The following is an 18,617-nucleotide window of genomic DNA, read 5'->3' on the forward strand; positions in this document are numbered from 1 at the left end:
AAGTCCCACCTTTACCTCAAACCATTCACTCTCTCCATTTCTAATCCTAACACAAGCTCTACTACTCTCGTAAAAACTCTTAACCACTTCAGTACGGGACTTAAATCTCGCGGGCAGCAGCCAATGCCAGCCGTATGACGTGTCGTAATAATACTCGCATCATAAAATATAGTCACCACTTATATCAATCGTTCTCTCTTTCACCCGCGAATTTTGAAAACCACAGATAATGGGATTCTGGGCGCATTTGGGAGAATTTAAAAACACAGGGGCGACTACAATAAATATAATCAAGACGCCGATATGGCAGCGTCGCGAATCCACTTGCTCCTCATGACGCCTACGTGTGCGGCACCGTATGGAAGGGGTTAACAGCTTTCCTCCTATCCCATATATCTTCAATACCTCCCACAGTGCCTTCCTGTCTACCCTGTTGAAGCCTTTTCCACATCCATAAAAGCCCAAAAAACATCCTTACCTTTTCCTATAGCTTTCTCACATATCTGTCTTACCACAAAAATCTGATCTACGCAACCCTTACCTGTCCTAAAACCACACTGTTCCTCACCAATTACTCCCTCTGTTCCTCTCCTAATCCTCTCTATCAAGACCCTCTGTAAGAGACCAGTAGATAGAGGTAGACATTTAAGGTAGATCAGAGTAGATCGAGAGGTAGATGGAGGACGAATGTTAATCCAGGGTCAGTTGTTTTGAAAACTTGTGAGGCAACGACCGACGGCTGACAGGCGTCAAGGATAGCTGTGTCAGACTCGCGCCTTGTATATATTTAAAAGTGCTGAGTGTAGGTTGAATGTAGTGTCACCTGGTGTGTAATATTGTTTTGACTATTGTAACTGTGAGCAGACAAGCCATTTTTTGTTACGACATAATGCTTACATTGTGACATAGTTTAGAAGAGTATAACAGCCTCTCTAATTGGAGAAAAAGGTGGAGGAGAAAAATCATTGGTGCAGAAAGGGAAGTCACGCCCTTAAGGTGTGGCACTTGTTTGAGAAGTAAAAGACTATTGGATGAATGAATGAGTGATGTCAGAACGAAGGTGGCTTGACATGTAGAGAATTCCGGTTGGGATTCTCGAAGTGTACTGATTTAGACCAACAAGCATCAGAACGACTACACCTAGTTTATTCACCCCCTCAAGAAACTAATTTAGAACAAAGAGAATAGAAACGCTCCGAGAGGAGACGACCGGGGGGGTTGGGGGTCGATCCTCCCATAAGCTTTTCCAACTACACTCAATAAGCTGATCCCTATGAAACTACTACATTCACACTTGTCCCCCTTTCCCTTGTAAAACGGAATGATACAGGCACTCCTCCAGTCCTCTACCCTCTCTTAAATACACATTAAATAACCTCACCAGCCAATCCACCATCACTGTACCTCCTTTCTTCAGACATTCTGCATGGCATCCATCCAACCCAGGTGCCTTACCTGCTCTCATCATCTTAACAGATGCTTCCACTTCATCTTTCCTTATTTCTCCTCCATTTTCCTCAATCATCACTCATTTTCTTAGCGCTTCCCACTGCAACTACTTTTCCCTCCCTATCCTCCTTCACATTTAACAACTCCCTAAATTACTCTGCCCACCTTGCTCTCACTGCCTTCTCTTCCATTATCATCTCTCCATCTGCACCTTTTACCTTTTCTTTTCTAATTGATTTGCCTCTTCCTCTTTTAATTTCTTTCCAAAACATCTTTTTATTACTTTCAAAATTTTCTGTCATACTCTTACCCCATTTCACATCTGCTCTCCTCTTTGCTTCCTTTATCTTATGCTTAACTTCCTTACTCTTTACTTTGTACCTCTCATACGATTCCCTCGTCCTAATTTGTAGCCAATATATGAAAGCCTGCTTCTTTTCTACACCTTTGTTTCCTCATCCCACCACTCACTACCCTTCCTTCTATTTCCTCCCGCCCTCCTTGTTCCACACACCATCTTTCCACACCTTATGACTCCCTCCTAGAACCATCTCCATTCCTCCTCCACTCCGAGTTCTACTCTATCCTTCACTCCCTCCCACCCCTCTCTCAGCTTCTTATACCCCTTCTCCTTTTCTTTCTTTTTTTTTCTTTCTTATTTAAGCAGTTCACTGTAAGTACCTCCCTACCTTCTGCCCTTTTCCTCTTTCTCCACCTATTTTCCACTCTCAATTTACCTTCCACTTGAAAATTATCTGATATTCCCCCCTTAGAACATGTACATCCTTAACTCTTCCTACCATACTCCTGGTCACCACTTTATAGTCCATTAACGCTCTATCTACCACCCTTCCATCCACCACCCTCTCCCATGTGTACTTATGCTTGACTTTCTTCCTAAACACTTATTTGCTATCATCAACTCTCTTTCAAGACACATCTCCATCAATTCTCCACTATGATTTTTACCTGGAACTCCATACTTCCCAATCACTCCATCTATTTGTTCGTTTCCTACCCTAGCATTAAGATCTCCCAATACAACTACATTGAGATTTCTCCCTAATCCCTCTATGCCAGTGGTTCTTAACCTGGGGTACCTGTACCCCCAAGGGGTACGAAACCTTAATCCTGGGGGTACGAGACATGATAGCCAGTGCAATGGCACTGTATATTTACCATGAGAAAGCATAATGTGCATTCGTTGTACCCTCCCAATTGACATTTCTAATTTGAAATAAAGTACATTTGTTCAGTAATTGAATATATCTTATCATTTATCAGTAAGGTTTGTATCACTAATCCTTTTCATATGTTTGCATTGTATTTATATTGGGTGGGGGTACAAGAAATAATTCTGAGATAATCAAGGGGTACGGGCACTGAAGGTTAAGAACCACTGCCCTATGCACTCATTGAAATCTACCCAAAAAGCCTCCCTTTCCTCTATGCTCTTCTCACTACCAGGCCCAGCTTCACCTTCATCCACATCAACCTTGAAGAAACCTCCTTCCAATCCACTACATGCTTACTATCTCTTCACTTCATAATATAGCCACCCCTTCTCTCCCTTGTCCCCTCTTCACTCCTGAGAACCTCCCAACTACACTCCCAAACTCACACTCGCCCCCTTTCATTTTAGTTCCACTCAAAGCCAGCACATCCATCTTTCTTCTCTCATACATACTGTCTATCTCTTCCCTTTTACTCTCATCTGTACCACATCCACGCACATTAAAAGACCCAAACCTTAGGGTACTGGTTGGAAAACTCCCAGACCCTCTTATGCCTTTACTTTTTTTTAGGAATGTCCCCTTTGAGGCTACAGTTTGCAAGACTCCTAATCCCACCTGCTGTCCCGTTTTTTTTGTCGCCTCTTACAACTAAAGTGGAAAGACTTGGTGGTAGCATTCTTTTCCCCCACCACAGGGTAGGCAAAAAAAGGAAATGAATATTCAGAGAAATGGTACAGGACAGTAACAAGGGGTTGCGAGACAGCAAAACGGAGGGACAGTCGTAGTATAAAAGTGGGTAGGGAAGAAAAAAGAAATTATGAAAAGGACATAATAGACAAATGTAAAGATCAACCCAAATTATTTTATATGTAAATGGCAAAATAAAAAATAAACAGGAAATACTTAAATCATGTCAAGGAACAGAATACACAGATACAGAAATTGCAGACATTATGAACAAACATTTCAAATATGTATTTGTAAGAGGCTGGTAAAGGTAGATAAATAAGGTAGATAGAGGGTAGGTGTCGAGAATTTCATTTTATGTGTAGGAGGCTTTGAAAACAATAGCCGCGAAGGAGTTGCATAATCTCACTCACCATCGAAAGTTAATGAACAACCGCTAGGGTAGAGATTTTAATGCTTATATGACTATATGTAAACTAAGCCATTTTTGCCTTCGATATCGAGATTGCTTGTGTAAGCAGTATTGCTTAAGATGTTGTAATAGTCTTTCTGATTGGAAAAGGGTTGAGAAAAGAAAATTATTGGTACATGGGAGAAAAGTCATGGCCTTAAGGGAGGCACTTATTTGTAACCCTAAAGATTACTGGATGAATACGGTAGTGACATCAGAGCACCTAAGACAATAATGTTGTAGAGAATTAGTGAAGAAAATAAAAAAAAATTAAGTTCAATTTAATTCACCCCATTGAGAAACATTACTTTCTAAGCAAGTTATGTACACATAGTTAAGTGAAGAAGAAAAATTGAAAGAGAATGAAGAAATATAATATCATAGAAGGGAACAGTTAAACTGAATTAAACCAGTAAATACTGAGAGACAGGAACAGAGTGATGGGGGTGAAAGTATTCACCAAGGAAAAAGAAAATCTACAAAAACTGTCATCAAAGAAATGAAGTAAGATTTCCTCCAATTAAGGAATTAAACATTACTCTGAATGAAATAAGGAATCAAATATTAAAGCTTGATGTTACCAAATCACATGGCCTGGAAGGAGTTGCAAACTGGATATTATAGGAATGTATAGATGAACAGGAAAAATATACACAATAGTTGAATGCTCACTCAGAGGGAAAATTACCAGGAGACTGGAAAAATGCCAATATATAGGGGGGAAATAAGGAAGACCCAACAAATTATAGACTGGTGTCTCTAACGAGTACAATAATTAAAATTTGTGAGAGAATCATCAAAAATAGATGGACAAAATATCTGGAAGAGAACAATATACTGAACCCGAGGCAATTTGGATTTAGACAGGGAAGATCATGCATCACTAATTTGATTTGTTTCTATTCAAGATTGATGGATATGTTGCAAGAAAGGGATGGCTGGGCAGACTGTGCCTTCCTGGACTTACAAAAGGCATATAATAAGGTACCACGAAGAAAACTGCTATATGAACTGGAAAAAAAAACAGGAGGCATATATGGAAAACTATTGAATTGGATGGAGGATTTCCTACATGGAAGAAAAATGAGAGTAGTGCTCAGAGACAAATATTCAAAATGGGAAGAAATGAGTAGTGGCATCCCACAGGGGCCAGTACTAGCTCTGATGTTTCCTATATACATGAATGACATGGACTAAAGTATTGAATGTTACATGAACTTTACAGTGATGTGAACAAAGTCTCAGAGTGGTGCAAGAGATGGGAGGTAGAATTCAACATCAAGAAGTGCAGTATAATCAAATTTGGGAAAAGCAGGAATAGAATATTAGGACAGTATAAAATTGATGGAAAAGAAGTAAAGAAAGTAAATTCTGAAAGGGACCTAGGAGTAATCATCACCAAAGACATGTCATCAGATAATCATATAAATAAAACAGTCAGAGAAACATAAAAATTTTTGAGATTAATAAAGGTGACTTTTAAATACCTGGATAAGGAAATGATAAAAAATATATATTATATATATATTACAAACACTGATAAGGCCAAAACTGGAATATGCAGTAATGATATGGTCACTCAGTACAAAAAAGTATAGAAGAAAATTAGAAAGAATACAAAGAGCAACGACAAAGATGGCCCCAACACTTTCAAACTTGACATATGAACAAAGACTGGCCAAACTGGAATTGCTGACCCTGGAACAAAGAAGAGAACAAGGGGACCTACTAACCATCTACAGAATTATGAAAGGAAAAGAATGCCTTGATAGAGAGGACTTATTAAAGTGGGACAGAGGAAAAACAAGAGGACATGCAATGAAACTCAAAAAGGACAGCTACAGAAGAGATCTGAAAAAGAACAGCTTCCCACACAGAGTGATAGATATATGGAACAAATTGGACGAAAAAATAGTGTGTGCAAACACAATACAAGAACTTTTTAAGAACAAACTTGATATTGCGAGATACAAAAAACGGGTCACCACGAGCATAGCTCCCCTTCACGTAAAATACAACTACGTAAATACAAAAACAGGAAAGGGTATACATAAAATCCTGATACAATAAAAAGTGCAGTGAGGCAAAAGACAGGAGAGATAAAGCCTGGAAGAGATGGGGGTGGGGGATCTGAGAAATGGAAAATATATACCAAACTAAGAAATGAATATGTAAAAATACATAGGGAAGAAAGAAACTATGAAAAGGACATAACAGACAAATGTAAAGATGAACCCAAATTATTTTATAGATATATAAATGGCAAACTACAAAACAAACTGGAAATACTTAAATTAAGTGAAGGTAATAGAGAATACACAGAGGATATAGAAATGGCAAGTATTCTGAACAAACATTTCAAATCTGTGTTCACCAAAGAAAAAGAAAATCTACAAAACTATGAACAAAGAAATGAAGTAAGATTTCCTCCAATGAAGGAATCAAATATTACTCAGAATGAAATAAGGAATCAAATAGTAAAGCTTGACGTTAACAAATCACATGGCCTGGACAGAGTTGCAAACTGGATATTATAGGAATGTATAGATGAACAGGAAAAATATACAAAATAGTTGAATGCTCACTCAAAGAAGGGAAATTATCAGGAGACTGGAAAATGCCAATATAGTGCCAATATATAAGGGAGGAAATAAGGAAGACCCAACAAATTATAGACTGGTGTCCCTAACGAGTACAATAATTAAAATTTGTGAGAGAATCATCAAAAATAGAGGGACAAAATATCTGGTAGAGAACAATTTACTGAACCCGAGGCAATTTGGATTCAAACAGGGAATATCATGTACCACTAACAGATATATTGCAAGAAAGGGATGGCTGGGCAGACTGTACCTTCTTGGACTTACAAAAAAGATTTGATAAGGTAAAGAAAATTGCTAAATAAACTGGAAACAATAGGAGGAATACGTGCAAAGCTATTGAATTGGATGGAGGATTTCCTACATGGAAAAAAAAAAAAAAAAAAAAAAAAAATTGTGGTGCTCAGAAAAAAAAAATCAAAATGGAAGAAATGAGCAATGGCATCCCACAGGGGTCAGTGCTAGCTCCGATAATGTTTTCTATATATGTGAATGACGTGGACAAAAGAGAGGAATGTCTGTGGAGGAAGGACAGTAGAGGACAGAAGATAGGGGTGAATGGAGAGGGGTTGTGTATAGATGATGCTGTGATGCATGAGGGGGAGTGGGTGGGGTGAGGAAGTATGTATGAGAAAAAAATTTGACGCAGCCCAAAGGGATTTCTCCCCATCTTCTCCTTTTCTGCATGAGGGGACAGAGAGGGGGGGTCGCTAAATTTATGAAGAGGACTTGCTGTGGATGTGCTGTGTCTTGCGACACTGCTTCTGACCCAGGGCAGTGGACAGGATGCAGGGATGACCCGTCATCCAGGAGGTGCCAAGATAAGAGGGAAGGAGGAGGGTGGAAGGGAGTGGAATATATAGGAAATGGAATGGGTGGGAGTGTTTTCTATGCCTTTTTCTTTTTGGCTACCCCCCATGTAGGGGAAAAAGCCTTTGGTATATATATATGTATAAGTGCGCAGAGAGGGAAAAAGAAACTATGAAAGATATCATAGAAAAATGTAAAGATAAACTATTCTATAGATATGTGGTAATTGTTATTGGGAATCTTAGTGTTTACCTTAGTTCGGGAAACTTTCCCTCAAAGTGTTATTTTCTTCGATTCAGGAGCCTTTCCTGAAACTTTGAACTACGCCTTTTGTAACTTTAAATAAGATACAATTAAACTCCCCTCCTCTTTATTTTGTTTATTAAATCTATGTAACAATTTTGGTTTAACCCCTTCCATACGGGGCCGCACACGTAGGCGTCATGGGGAGCGAGTGTATTCGCGAGGCTGCCATATCGGCGTCTTGATTATATTTATTGTAGTCGCCCCTCCATAATGACATTCTTTCTAATTCTTTTGTAATCGCATTTTCTATGGTTATCAAAATTCACGGGTGAAGAGAGAACGATCGATATAAGCGGTGACTATATTTTATGATGCGAGTATTATTACGACACGTCGTACGGCTGGCATTGGCTGCTGCCACCGAGATCTAAGTCCATGACGCCTACGTGTGCGGCACCGTATGGAAGGGGTTAATAAATCAAGAATTAACTTTGAGAGATTACCTAAGTAAATATTAACCTGTGGCCTTCTGAGCACTTTTCAAACTTGTATGAGTCTGTTGGAATACTGTGCACACTAACGTCGGAACAGTAGTCAGATTACCCTGAGCTCAGGACAAAGAAGGACTTCTTTTTTGGAAACCTCTAACCAAGGGATCACGTCTTCGGTTCAGAAGGCCTTCAAGAATTTTAGAATTTCTAAAGCATCTACATTTAGAGAATCTACGCTGGTTAAAACAAATGTGACCAGTAAGTTCTCAAATGTCTTCCTGAAACATTAAACCATAGTTTTCATAGATATACGATTGGTAAACTTAAAAATAAACAGGAAATGGTGAAACTATGCTATGCAAATATAGAATATACAGAAGATTTAGAAATGGCTGAAGTCATGAACAACCACTTCAAGTTTGTTTTCACTTGAGAAAAAGTACAGCATTGGGAAGAAGGAATTGAAGTGTGATCCCCCATAAGGGAAATAACAATAACACAAAAAGAAATAATGAATCAGCTAACGAACCTTGATGTCAGGAAATAACATGGCCCAGACAGAATTGCAAATTGGATACTAAAAGAATGTAAAGAAGAATTAATTGTCAAAATATATAACATAAGTTGCTCACTCAAAGAAAGAAAAATACCAAAGGACTGGAAAAATGCCAGGAAACAAAGAAGAACCAACAAATTACAGACCAGTCTCCCTTACAAGCACTGTAGCTAAAATTTATGAAAACATTATCAAGAATTGATGGATAAAACACCTGGAAGAAAACAATATAATAAACCAGAGACAATTTGAATTCAGACAGGGAAGATCGTGTGCCAAAAACTTAATCTGTTTCTACATACATACATACATATACCAAGGCTTTTTTCCCTTTACAAGGGAGGTAGCCAAAAAGGAAAAGGCATAAAATCATTCCCACCCATTCCATCCCTGAATACACTCCACACCCCTCCACCCTCCCTCCCATCTTAGCACCTCCTGGATGACAGGTCATCCCTGCACCTTGTCCACTGCCCTGGGTCAGAAGCAGTGTTGCAAGACACAGCACATCCACAGCAAGGCCGCTTCATTAAATTGGCGACCCCCCCTCTCCGTCCCCCCATGCATAAAAGGAGAAGACAGGGAGAAATCCCTTCGGGCTGCGTCAAATTTTGCTCACACATACTACCTCACCCCCCATCCCCCACCCATCCCACCTCATGCATCACAACATCATCCATATACAACCATTCTCCATTCACCCGTCTTCTGTCCTCTCCTGTCCTTCCTCAACAGACATTCCCCTCTTCCCCAAAGCCCCCTTCACCCCATCCATCCACCTCATCCTAGGACGTCCCCACATGTTCACTCCCTACACTCTTTCTACTCAAGAATAATAGATATAATACAAGAAAGAGAAAGGGATGGATGGGCTGATTGTGCTTTCCTAGACTTACAAACAGCCTTTGACAAAATACCACAAAAAAAATAAATAAATAAATAAATAAATAAATAAATAAATTAAATAAATGATAATAAAAACATAGGAGGGATACATGGTAAATTACTAAATTGGACGGAGGATTTCTTGGATGGCAGGAAAATGAGTGTAGTGCTCAGAGAAACGAGTTCAGCTTGGGAGGTGATTAGTGAAGTTCCACAGGGTTTGGCCCCAATAATGTTCACTATTTATGTGAATGACATGGATGCAGATGTAGATTGTTACACGAGTTTCTTTACAGATGATGCTAAATTGTTGAGGAAAGTGAATAATGAAACAGACTGTGAATCACTACAAAGAGACCTAAACAAGGTTTGGAAATGGAGCCAAAAGTGAGTAAATATCAACAAAGAATTGTAGCATAATGGAGTTTGGAAAAAATACAAAAAGATTATCAGGACAATATAAAATTGGAACAAAGGAAGTAAAGAAGGTGGGATCTGAAAAAGACCTGTCCCCTGATAAAAGGACAAACAAAATTGTCGGAGAATCTTACAACTTGCGAAGATCAATAAAGATGGCTTTTACCCAGACAAAGAAATGGTTAAAAAGACTACTAGTCACACTAATAAGGCCTAGACTAGAGTATGCTGTGACAGTATGGTCACCCAGTACCAAAATGAATATAAAGAAAACTGAACAAATCCAGAGAGCAGCCACGAAAATGGCACCAATACTTTCAAACCTGTCATATGAGAAGAGACTGGCTAAATTGAAATTACAGACTTTGGAATAAAGAAGAGAGAGGTGACCTGATGACCATTTACAGAATAATGAAAGGCACAGAAGTCCTTTATAGAGAGGACTTACTAAATTGGGATGAAAAAAATACAAGGGGACATAATAAGAAACTCAAAAAGGATAGTTATAGAAGAAACCTGGGGAAAAAAAATTCCACACAGTGGTGGATATCTGGAACAAGCTGGATAAAACAATAGTGTCTGCAAAAGACTATACACGAATTTAAGAGCACACTAAATACTGTGAGATACACAGACAGAACACTATGAGCATAGCTCCCCTTCCCGTACGATACCACTATGTAAATACTAGGTAAATACATCTCCCTTCCCAATTTCATCTTCACCCACATCAACCTTAAGGAAACCTCCTTCCACTCCACTACACAGTTAACCATCTCTTCACTTACTAGTATAGCCACCCTTCAACTTTCACTCAGTGCCAACACATCCATCTTTCTTCTAACAAACATATGCCTATCTCTTCCCTTTTACTCCCATCTGTACCACACCTATGCATATTAAAAGACCCAAACCTTAGGGTTTTGGTTGGAAAACTCCTCCCAGACCTTCTTATGCCTTGACTTTTATAGGAATTTACCCTTTAGGGCTACAGAAAGTAGGATGCCTCCTCTGTCCTGTTTTAGTTGGCTTTATCAACCCAAGTGGGAACAATCGGTAGTATTCTTTCTCCCTTACCACAGGGTTCTCCCTAGCACAGGGATTGACTTTTATAGAACAGATAAATACAATTTTACTTACCTTCTTCATATATTCTGTAACTGGATTTTGTCTAAGAAACTCTGTGCTTTCCCTTGTATAAAATCTTTCTGTATCATCTAAGAAAGTATTTTCAAAAGATTCCCTGTAGACTGAAAGTGTCTGTCCTCTTGCACTGGGTTCATCCTCATTGAGACCTATAACAAGTGGAATCAGCAATTAGAGGTAAACCTACTACAGAATCATGTGCAGGTAGTTAGATAATAAATAAATGTAATACCAAAGCAAATTGTCCATATAATTGGCAGAAAGCAATTTCCTTACCATACAACTTAGGCTTGAACAAGCAGAACACACATGAAAATAGCAAAATCTACAAGAGAAGCATATAATTTAACTTACCTAATTCAACATAGCAATTCATTACCCCTGAGACTAGCCTAGTGTTGATGGTTTCCCCATTCCTCTCCCGCTCAATCAGTTTGAGTACTGCATTGGTCACCTGCACACAAACAAAACAAATAATTATTCAAATATAATGAAACACTTAAACAAAACAAATGCAAATCAAACTTTCACAACACTATGACATACTATGGATTCTGTTCAGCTTAGGTTGGACTTGGGAGGTTTCAACCAAGAGCCAATTCAATCTGAAATCTGTCCCTCAGCCTTCCAAGAACACATGCCACAAATCATACTACTTTGAGGAAGCAGTGTAAAGGCTATCTGTACATATGAGCTTGATTATATTTACATAGTGTATTTCCAGGGATGGAATGGGTGGGAATGATTTTAAGCCTTTTCCTTTTTGGCTACCTCCCTTGTAAGGGGGAAAAAGCCTTGGTATATGTATGTATTACCTTAACTGTAATATACATGATAGGGGTTTTGCTTGTATCTGTCATACTCATGGGATACCATCTTGTTAACTCCACACAAAAAAAAAGTTGCTGGCCTGGATAACTTTTCATCTAGCCTTTTCCATAAATCTCTAATTCCTAACAAATCATGTAGTCAATGCTCTAGGAACTATTTTGAGGTGCATCAATGGACTGGTGCCACATATTTATGTTAAAGAGTAAAATCTCTACTCATACAGGAATAATGCTACTTTTGTACATCTGTCCCTCCTTTCTTCTGTTCCTTTACCACTTCTATGACTCCACCTTTTCTATTCCCCTTGGTGGTGGTGGTGGGGGTTAAGGGAAGAATTCTGCCAGTTATACCCCTGTGGTGGAGGGGGTGAAGAATACTACAGTGCGACCGGAAAGTTTATGCATATTACAAAATAAGCGTGAATATTGTCATGTAAATGAAACAAGTAAAAATTCCATCATCTTCAAATAAATTATACAGTAGATATACATTATAAAGTAAATATACATTGATATTTGAAAAATAATAACAATAATGACTGAAAATTTATTTAGTCCAATCTTCAGTGAACGAAAACTTTATGCAGAAAACACAAAAATACTCAAAATATCAAAAACAGAATATTATTTGATGACGTTATGTGTTGATTGTTGTTGTTGTTGTTGTTGATTGTTACAAAATATGCCTAATAAACGTAATGCTACGACCCATCATCAATATTGTAACGACAAACTCAAACAATTACCGTTTATTTATCAATTTTCTTTCCTCCCATTTCTAAGACCTTAATGAGGCATTTATCAACAGAATCAATCAGGTTCCGTCCTTCAGATGGAGTAACACTGCTGCAGGCCCTCTCTATTTCAGTCCACAAGGCGTCACATGAATTGTACTGCTGTCCATTTGAATAAATTTTTCTTTTTATGAGTGCCCAGAGGTTTTCAATTGGGTTTAAATCGGGACTATTCGGCGGCCAATCCATTAACTTCAGTTCATGAACTCCGTGAGACTTAAGAAATTCTTTAGTGTACTTGGAAGCATGTGCTGGAGCGTTATCTTGCATCAACAGCAAGGTAGCTCTTTTCAAAAGTGGTTTATCTTCAAGCCAAGGGATGAAATTGTCTTCAAGAAATCTACAATAATTAACTGAGTTGATCTTGACGCCTTCTTGCACTTTAAATGGTCTTATTATTTTATTTTCGAGGATTGCAGCCCAAAACCTCACCCCTCCCCCATCCTGCTGCCGTCGAAACCGATGTTGAGGTTTTTGGCCTGACATGAGCCACCCTCTTGCCCAGCCGTCAGGCCCGTCAAGTGTAGCTCTGCACTCGTCTGTCCAAATGAATTTAGTGAAATCTTGCTTGAGATAATTTTTGGACCATTCAACCTGTTTTTCCATGTGTTTTTTGGTCAGAACTGGAGTGCTTTTCATTTTTCTGACATCTCCGATCTCCCCTAAGTAATCATTCCTGGTCGATTTAGGAACATTCGATAGACCAGCCCTCTCAAAAATGGCTTTACTGGTTGCATGAGGCATCTTTTTTAAAGTATTCTTTAATTTTCGTCTGTCCCTGGGACTCAAAGCCTTGGGTTTCGTGCGTTTTGGTTTGGCACGGGTAACTCCACCTACAGATAAAAATTTCTTAATTGTACGGTGATCTCTTTTCATCAATTTTGATATTTCTAGACTGGTATTTCCTTCTGCAGATAACCTAATCATTTTCTTTGCGTAAACTATTCATTCACTGAAAACTGAAAAATACAAGAACCTGTTATTTATGCAGAATTGTCTATCAATTTTCAAAAAGGAACATTTCATAGATAAATATTAACACAGAATAAGAATTTTACAACAAATTAAAGTTGCCACTATAGAAATGCCTCAAAATGCTATAATAGCATCTTGCATAAACTTTCCGGTCGCACGGTACAGCCAAATCTTCCCACTTGAGTTGTAAGAGGTGACAAAAACAGGATGGGGATTAGGACTAGGCATCCTCCCTGTAGCCCCAAAGGGGACATTCCTAAATAAAAGTAAAGGCATAACAGGGTCTAGAAGTTTTCCAACTAGTACCTTAAGGTTTGGGTCTTTAATGTGTGTGGATGTGGTACAGATGAGAGTAAAAGGAAAGAGGTAGGCAGTGTATTTGTGAGAAGAAAGATGGATGTGTTGGCATAGAGTGAAACTAAGTTGCGAAGGAGGGGCAAGTGTGAGTTTGGGTGTGTAGTTGGGAGGTTCTCAGGAGTAAAGAGAGGATGAGGGAGAGATGGGGTGGCTATACTAGTAAATGAAGAGATTGGTAAGCATGTAGTGGAGTGAAAGGACGTTTCTTCAAGGTTAATGTGGATGAAGGTGAAACTGGGAAGGGAAATGTGGGTTTTTGTAAGTGGATATGGGCCTGGTAGTGAAAAGAGTGTAGAGGAAATGGAGGCTTTTTGGATGGATTTAAGTGAGTGCATAGAGGGATTTGGGAGAAATATCAATGTAGTGGTATTGGCAGACCTTAATGTTAGGGTAGGAAATGAACCAATAGATGGAATGGTTGGGAAATGCAGAGTTCCAGGAAAGAATCATAGTGGAGAGTTGATGGTGATGTGTCTACAGAGTTGATGATAGCAAATACAGTGTTTAGGAAGAAAGTCAAGCATAAGTACACATGGGAGAGGGTGGTGAATGGAAGGGTGGTAGAAAGAGCATTAATGGACTATTTAGTGGTATCCAGGAGGAAGAGCTAGGGATGTACATGTTCTAAGGGGGGGAGAGTGGAGGAATATCAGATAATTTTTTGGTGGAAGGTAAGTTGAGAGTGGAGGAGAGATGGAGAAAGAGGAAAAGGACAGAAGGTAGGGAGGTGCTTAGAGTGAACTGCTTAATTGAGAAAGAAAAGGAGAAGTACAAGAAGAAGCTGAGAGAGGAGTGGGTGGGAGTGATGGATAGAATAGAACTAGGAGTGGAGGAGGAATGGGTATGGCTCAAGTATGGAGTCACAAGGTGTGCAAAGATGGTGTGTGGAACAAAGAGGATGGGAGGAAATAGAAGGAAGGGTAGCGAGTTGTGGGATGAGGAAGTAAAGAAGTTTGTAGAAAAGAAGCGAGCTTTCACAGATTGGTTGCAAAATAGGATGAGGGAATCATGAGAGGTACAAAGAAAAGAGAAGTGAAGTAAAGCATAATATAAAACAGGCAAAGAGGAGAGCAGATATGAAATGGGGTAAGAGTATGACAGAAAATTTTGAAAGTAATAAAAAATGTTTTGGAAAGAAATTAAGAGAGGAAGAGGAGGCAAATCATGTAGAGAAGAAAAGGTAAAAGGTGCAGATGGAGAGATGATAATGGAAGAGAAGGCAGTAAGAGGAAGATGGGCAGAGTATTTTAGGGGGTTGTTAAATGGGAAGTGGGATAGGGAGGGAAAGGTAGTTGCAGTGGGAAGTGCTAAGATAATGACTGATGAGTGTGAAAAATGGAGGAGAAATAAGGAAAGATGAAGTGAAGGCAGTTGTTAGGATGATGAGAGCATGTAAAGCACCTGGGTTGGATGGATGCCATGCAGAATATCTGAAAAATGGAGGTATAGTGATGATAGACTGGCTGGTAAGGTTAATTAATGTTTAAGAGAGGGTAGAGTGCTGGAGAACAAGGGAAAAGGATACAAGTGTGAGTGTTGTAGTTTCAGAAGGATCAGCTTGTTATTTGTAATTGAGAAGGCTTATGGGGGGGTCTTGATTGAGAGGATTAGGAGAGGAACAGACGGAGTAACTGGTGAGGAACAGTATGGGTTTGGGACAGGTAGGGGTTGTGTAGATCAGATTTTTGTGGTAAGACAGATATGTGATAAAGCTATAGGAAAAGGTAAGGATGTATTTTGGGCTTTTATAGATCTGGAAATTACTTTTTAAAAGGTAGACATTAAGGCACTATGGGAAGTATTACAGATATATGGGATAGGAGGAAAGCTGTTAAGAACAGTCAAGAATTTTTATGACAGTAGTAGAGCATGTGTTAGGATTAGAAATGGAGATAGTGAGTGGTTTGAAGTAAAGGTAGGACTTTGTCCGGGATGTGTTATGTTGCCCTCGCTGTTCAATTTATAAATGGATGGGGTGGTGTTAGAAGTAAATGCAAGGGTAGTGAGTCAGGGATAGGAGCTGGTTAAAGAAAATGGAGAAAAGTGGGAGATAAACCAGTTGTTTGCTGACACTGCACTTGTAGCAAGATCAGAGGAGGGATTGAGGAAGTTAGTGATAGAGTTTGGGAAGGTGTGCGAAAGAAAGTTGAAGATCAATGTGGGTAAATGTAAGGTGATGAGATGTACAAGGGGAGAAAGTGGCAGCAGACTGGAAGGAAGCATTAAGGGGGAGAGACTGGAAGTGGATAGTTTTAGATACTTGTGTATGAATGTGGTGGGAAAGGGAGGAGTGGAGGTAGAATGTAGATTGAGAGAAGCGAGTAAATGCCTTGGTGGATTAAAAAGTGTAATGAGAAATGGACATTTGGGAATCAATGCTAAGAGGATTGTATTAAGTGATTGTGCTGACAGCACTGTATGGGGCAGAAACATGGAACATAAGAGAGGTGGAGTTTGAATGTGTTTGAGATGAGATGCCTGAGAAGTATGATAGGGGTAACTAGGCTGGATAGAGTGAGAAATGAGGAGGTGAGGAGGAGAATGGGTGTGGAGAGGGAGTTGGGAGATAGGGTTGATGAAAGAGTATTGGGATGGTTTGGACACATGGAAAGAATGAGTGAAGAAAGACTAGTAAAAGAGGTGTGGAAGGCAGAGATGGAAGGAGTGAACATGGGGGCAAGCCTAGGATGAGATGGATGGATGGAGTAAAAGGGGCATTGGGAAAGAGGGGAATGTCTGTTGAGGAAGATTGGGAGAGGACAGAAGATGGGGTGAATGGAGAATGGCTATGTATGGATGATGCTGTTATACATGAGGTGGACTGGGTGGTGGATGGGTCAGGTAGGTGAGGTAGTATGTGTGAGAAATAAATTGACGCAGCTCGAAAGGATTTCTCCTCATCTCCTTTTCTGCATGAGGGGATGGAGGGTGGGGGTTGCCAATTTAATGAAGTGGCCTTGCTGTGGATGTGCTGTGTCTTGTGACACTGCTTCTGACCCAGGGCAGTCAGCAAGATGCAGGGATGACCTGTCATCCAGGATGTACCAAATAAGAGGGAGGGAAGAGGGTGGAGAGGAGTGGAGTATGTTAGGGATGGAATGGGTGGAAGTGGTTTTTCTGCCTTTGTTTTTTGGCTTCATCCCTTACACGGGGGAAAAAGCCTTTGGAATATGTATGTATTCCTATGCAAGTCATAAAAAACAATAGAATGGGATGGAGTGTTGTTCATCCTATGAGAAGTCAAGTCATAAAAGTGTATGCAAAAACTCCACCTCTTCTTATCCCCTGTGGTGGTGGTGGGGGTTGGGGGAAGAATTCTGCCAGTTATTCCTATGCAAATCATAAAAGGCAACAGAGTGGGATGGAGTGTTGTTCATCCTACAAGAAGTCAAATCATAAAAGTGTATGCAAAAACTCCAACCAGAACCCTAAAATTTGGGTCACAAAATAGGTACAGTTGTGATATATATGAGAATCAAAGGGCAGTGATTAACAATATATTTGGGTTAGCATTAAGTAAATTTAAATTGTTGAATTGGAGATCAATAGGGAGGGACTGGTTGAAGTGGGAGGTGCTAAGAAAATGAAAGTGATGGGAGAGGAGAATGGATGAGAAATAAGAAAAGATGATGTAAAAGTAGTTTTGAAAATTATGAGAGCAGGTAAAGCATCTGGGTTAGATGGATGTCATGTGGAGTGTCTGGTACAGTAAAAGTGGACCAGCTAATGAAGTTGTTTATGTGTGTCTCATGGAAGGTAGAGTACCAAAGGACTGGATTAATGTCTGTATAGTTCCACTTTACAAGGGAAATAGGGACAAATGTAACTGTATTAGTTTTAGAGGGATTAGTTTGTTGAATGTAGTTAAAAAGGCATATGGGAGGGTTTGAGGATTAGGGGAGGAACAAAGGGAGTAACTGGCGAAGAGCAATGTAGGTTTAGGATATGTAGGGGTTGTTTCAATCAGATTTTTGTGTTAATCTCTTCAATACGAGTCAAATACTCTCACACACATTAAGCTACTTGATGTAAGATTATGCATCACAATAAAGACATTATTGAACAAAAAGCTGTAATACTCCTCTTTCACCCAGAATATTTACAACCACAGAAAACACAATAAAGCCTGTTCACAGAATATGGGGGTCATTCAGCTACAACTACAAAAACAAATATAATCAAACTGCCGATACTGGCATCTTCATATAGCCACTCACATCTCATGATGCCTTTGTAGGTATCATTGTATTCTAGGGGTTAAGGCCAAAGTGAGAAAGCTTTAGGAAAAGGTAAGGTTCTTTTTTGGGCCTTTGTGGATTTAGACCTTATGATGTGGGACTGGGGGACAGCTGTTAGAGGTAGTCAAGAGTTTTTAGGAGAGTAGTAGACCTATGTTAGAATTGGAAATGGAAAAAGCAAGTGGTTTGAAGTAAATGTGAGGCTGCATCAGGGATGTGTCATGTCACTATGGCTATTCAATTTGTACGTGAATGGGGTGGTGTGGGAAGTTCATGCAAGGACTGGAGATGGTTAATCAAAATGGAAAAAAGTGGGAGGTGACCCAGATGTTGTTTGCTGATAACTCCATTCTTTGTGGCTGGGTCAGAGGGGGGGATTAAGGTGGTTTGTAATGGTTTGGGAAAGTATGCGATAGGAGAAAGTTGAAGGTAAATGTGGGTAAAAGGTGA

General features: G+C 39.4%; 1 protein-coding gene across 2 annotated transcripts in view; it reads right to left on the bottom strand.

Annotated features, from left to right (window-relative positions):
- The window catches only part of Cul1 (cullin 1), a 398,967-nt gene that overhangs the window by 241,096 nt on the left and 139,254 nt on the right, over nucleotides 1-18,617 (bottom strand). For both annotated transcript variants that reach the window (XM_076182129.1, XM_076182130.1), the window contains 2 exons: nucleotides 11,328-11,427; nucleotides 10,968-11,122 (listed from right to left, as the gene is read on the bottom strand). In XM_076182129.1, the coding sequence (XP_076038244.1) occupies nucleotides 10,968-11,122; nucleotides 11,328-11,427 (255 nt within the window). The remainder of the gene's footprint in view (nucleotides 1-10,967; nucleotides 11,123-11,327; nucleotides 11,428-18,617) is intronic.

This window comes from Oratosquilla oratoria, unplaced genomic scaffold, assembly GCF_046742065.1.
Source record: "Oratosquilla oratoria isolate Oo_2021 unplaced genomic scaffold, ASM4674206v1 SCAFFOLD50, whole genome shotgun sequence".
NCBI lineage: Eukaryota > Metazoa > Arthropoda > Malacostraca > Stomatopoda > Squillidae > Oratosquilla > Oratosquilla oratoria.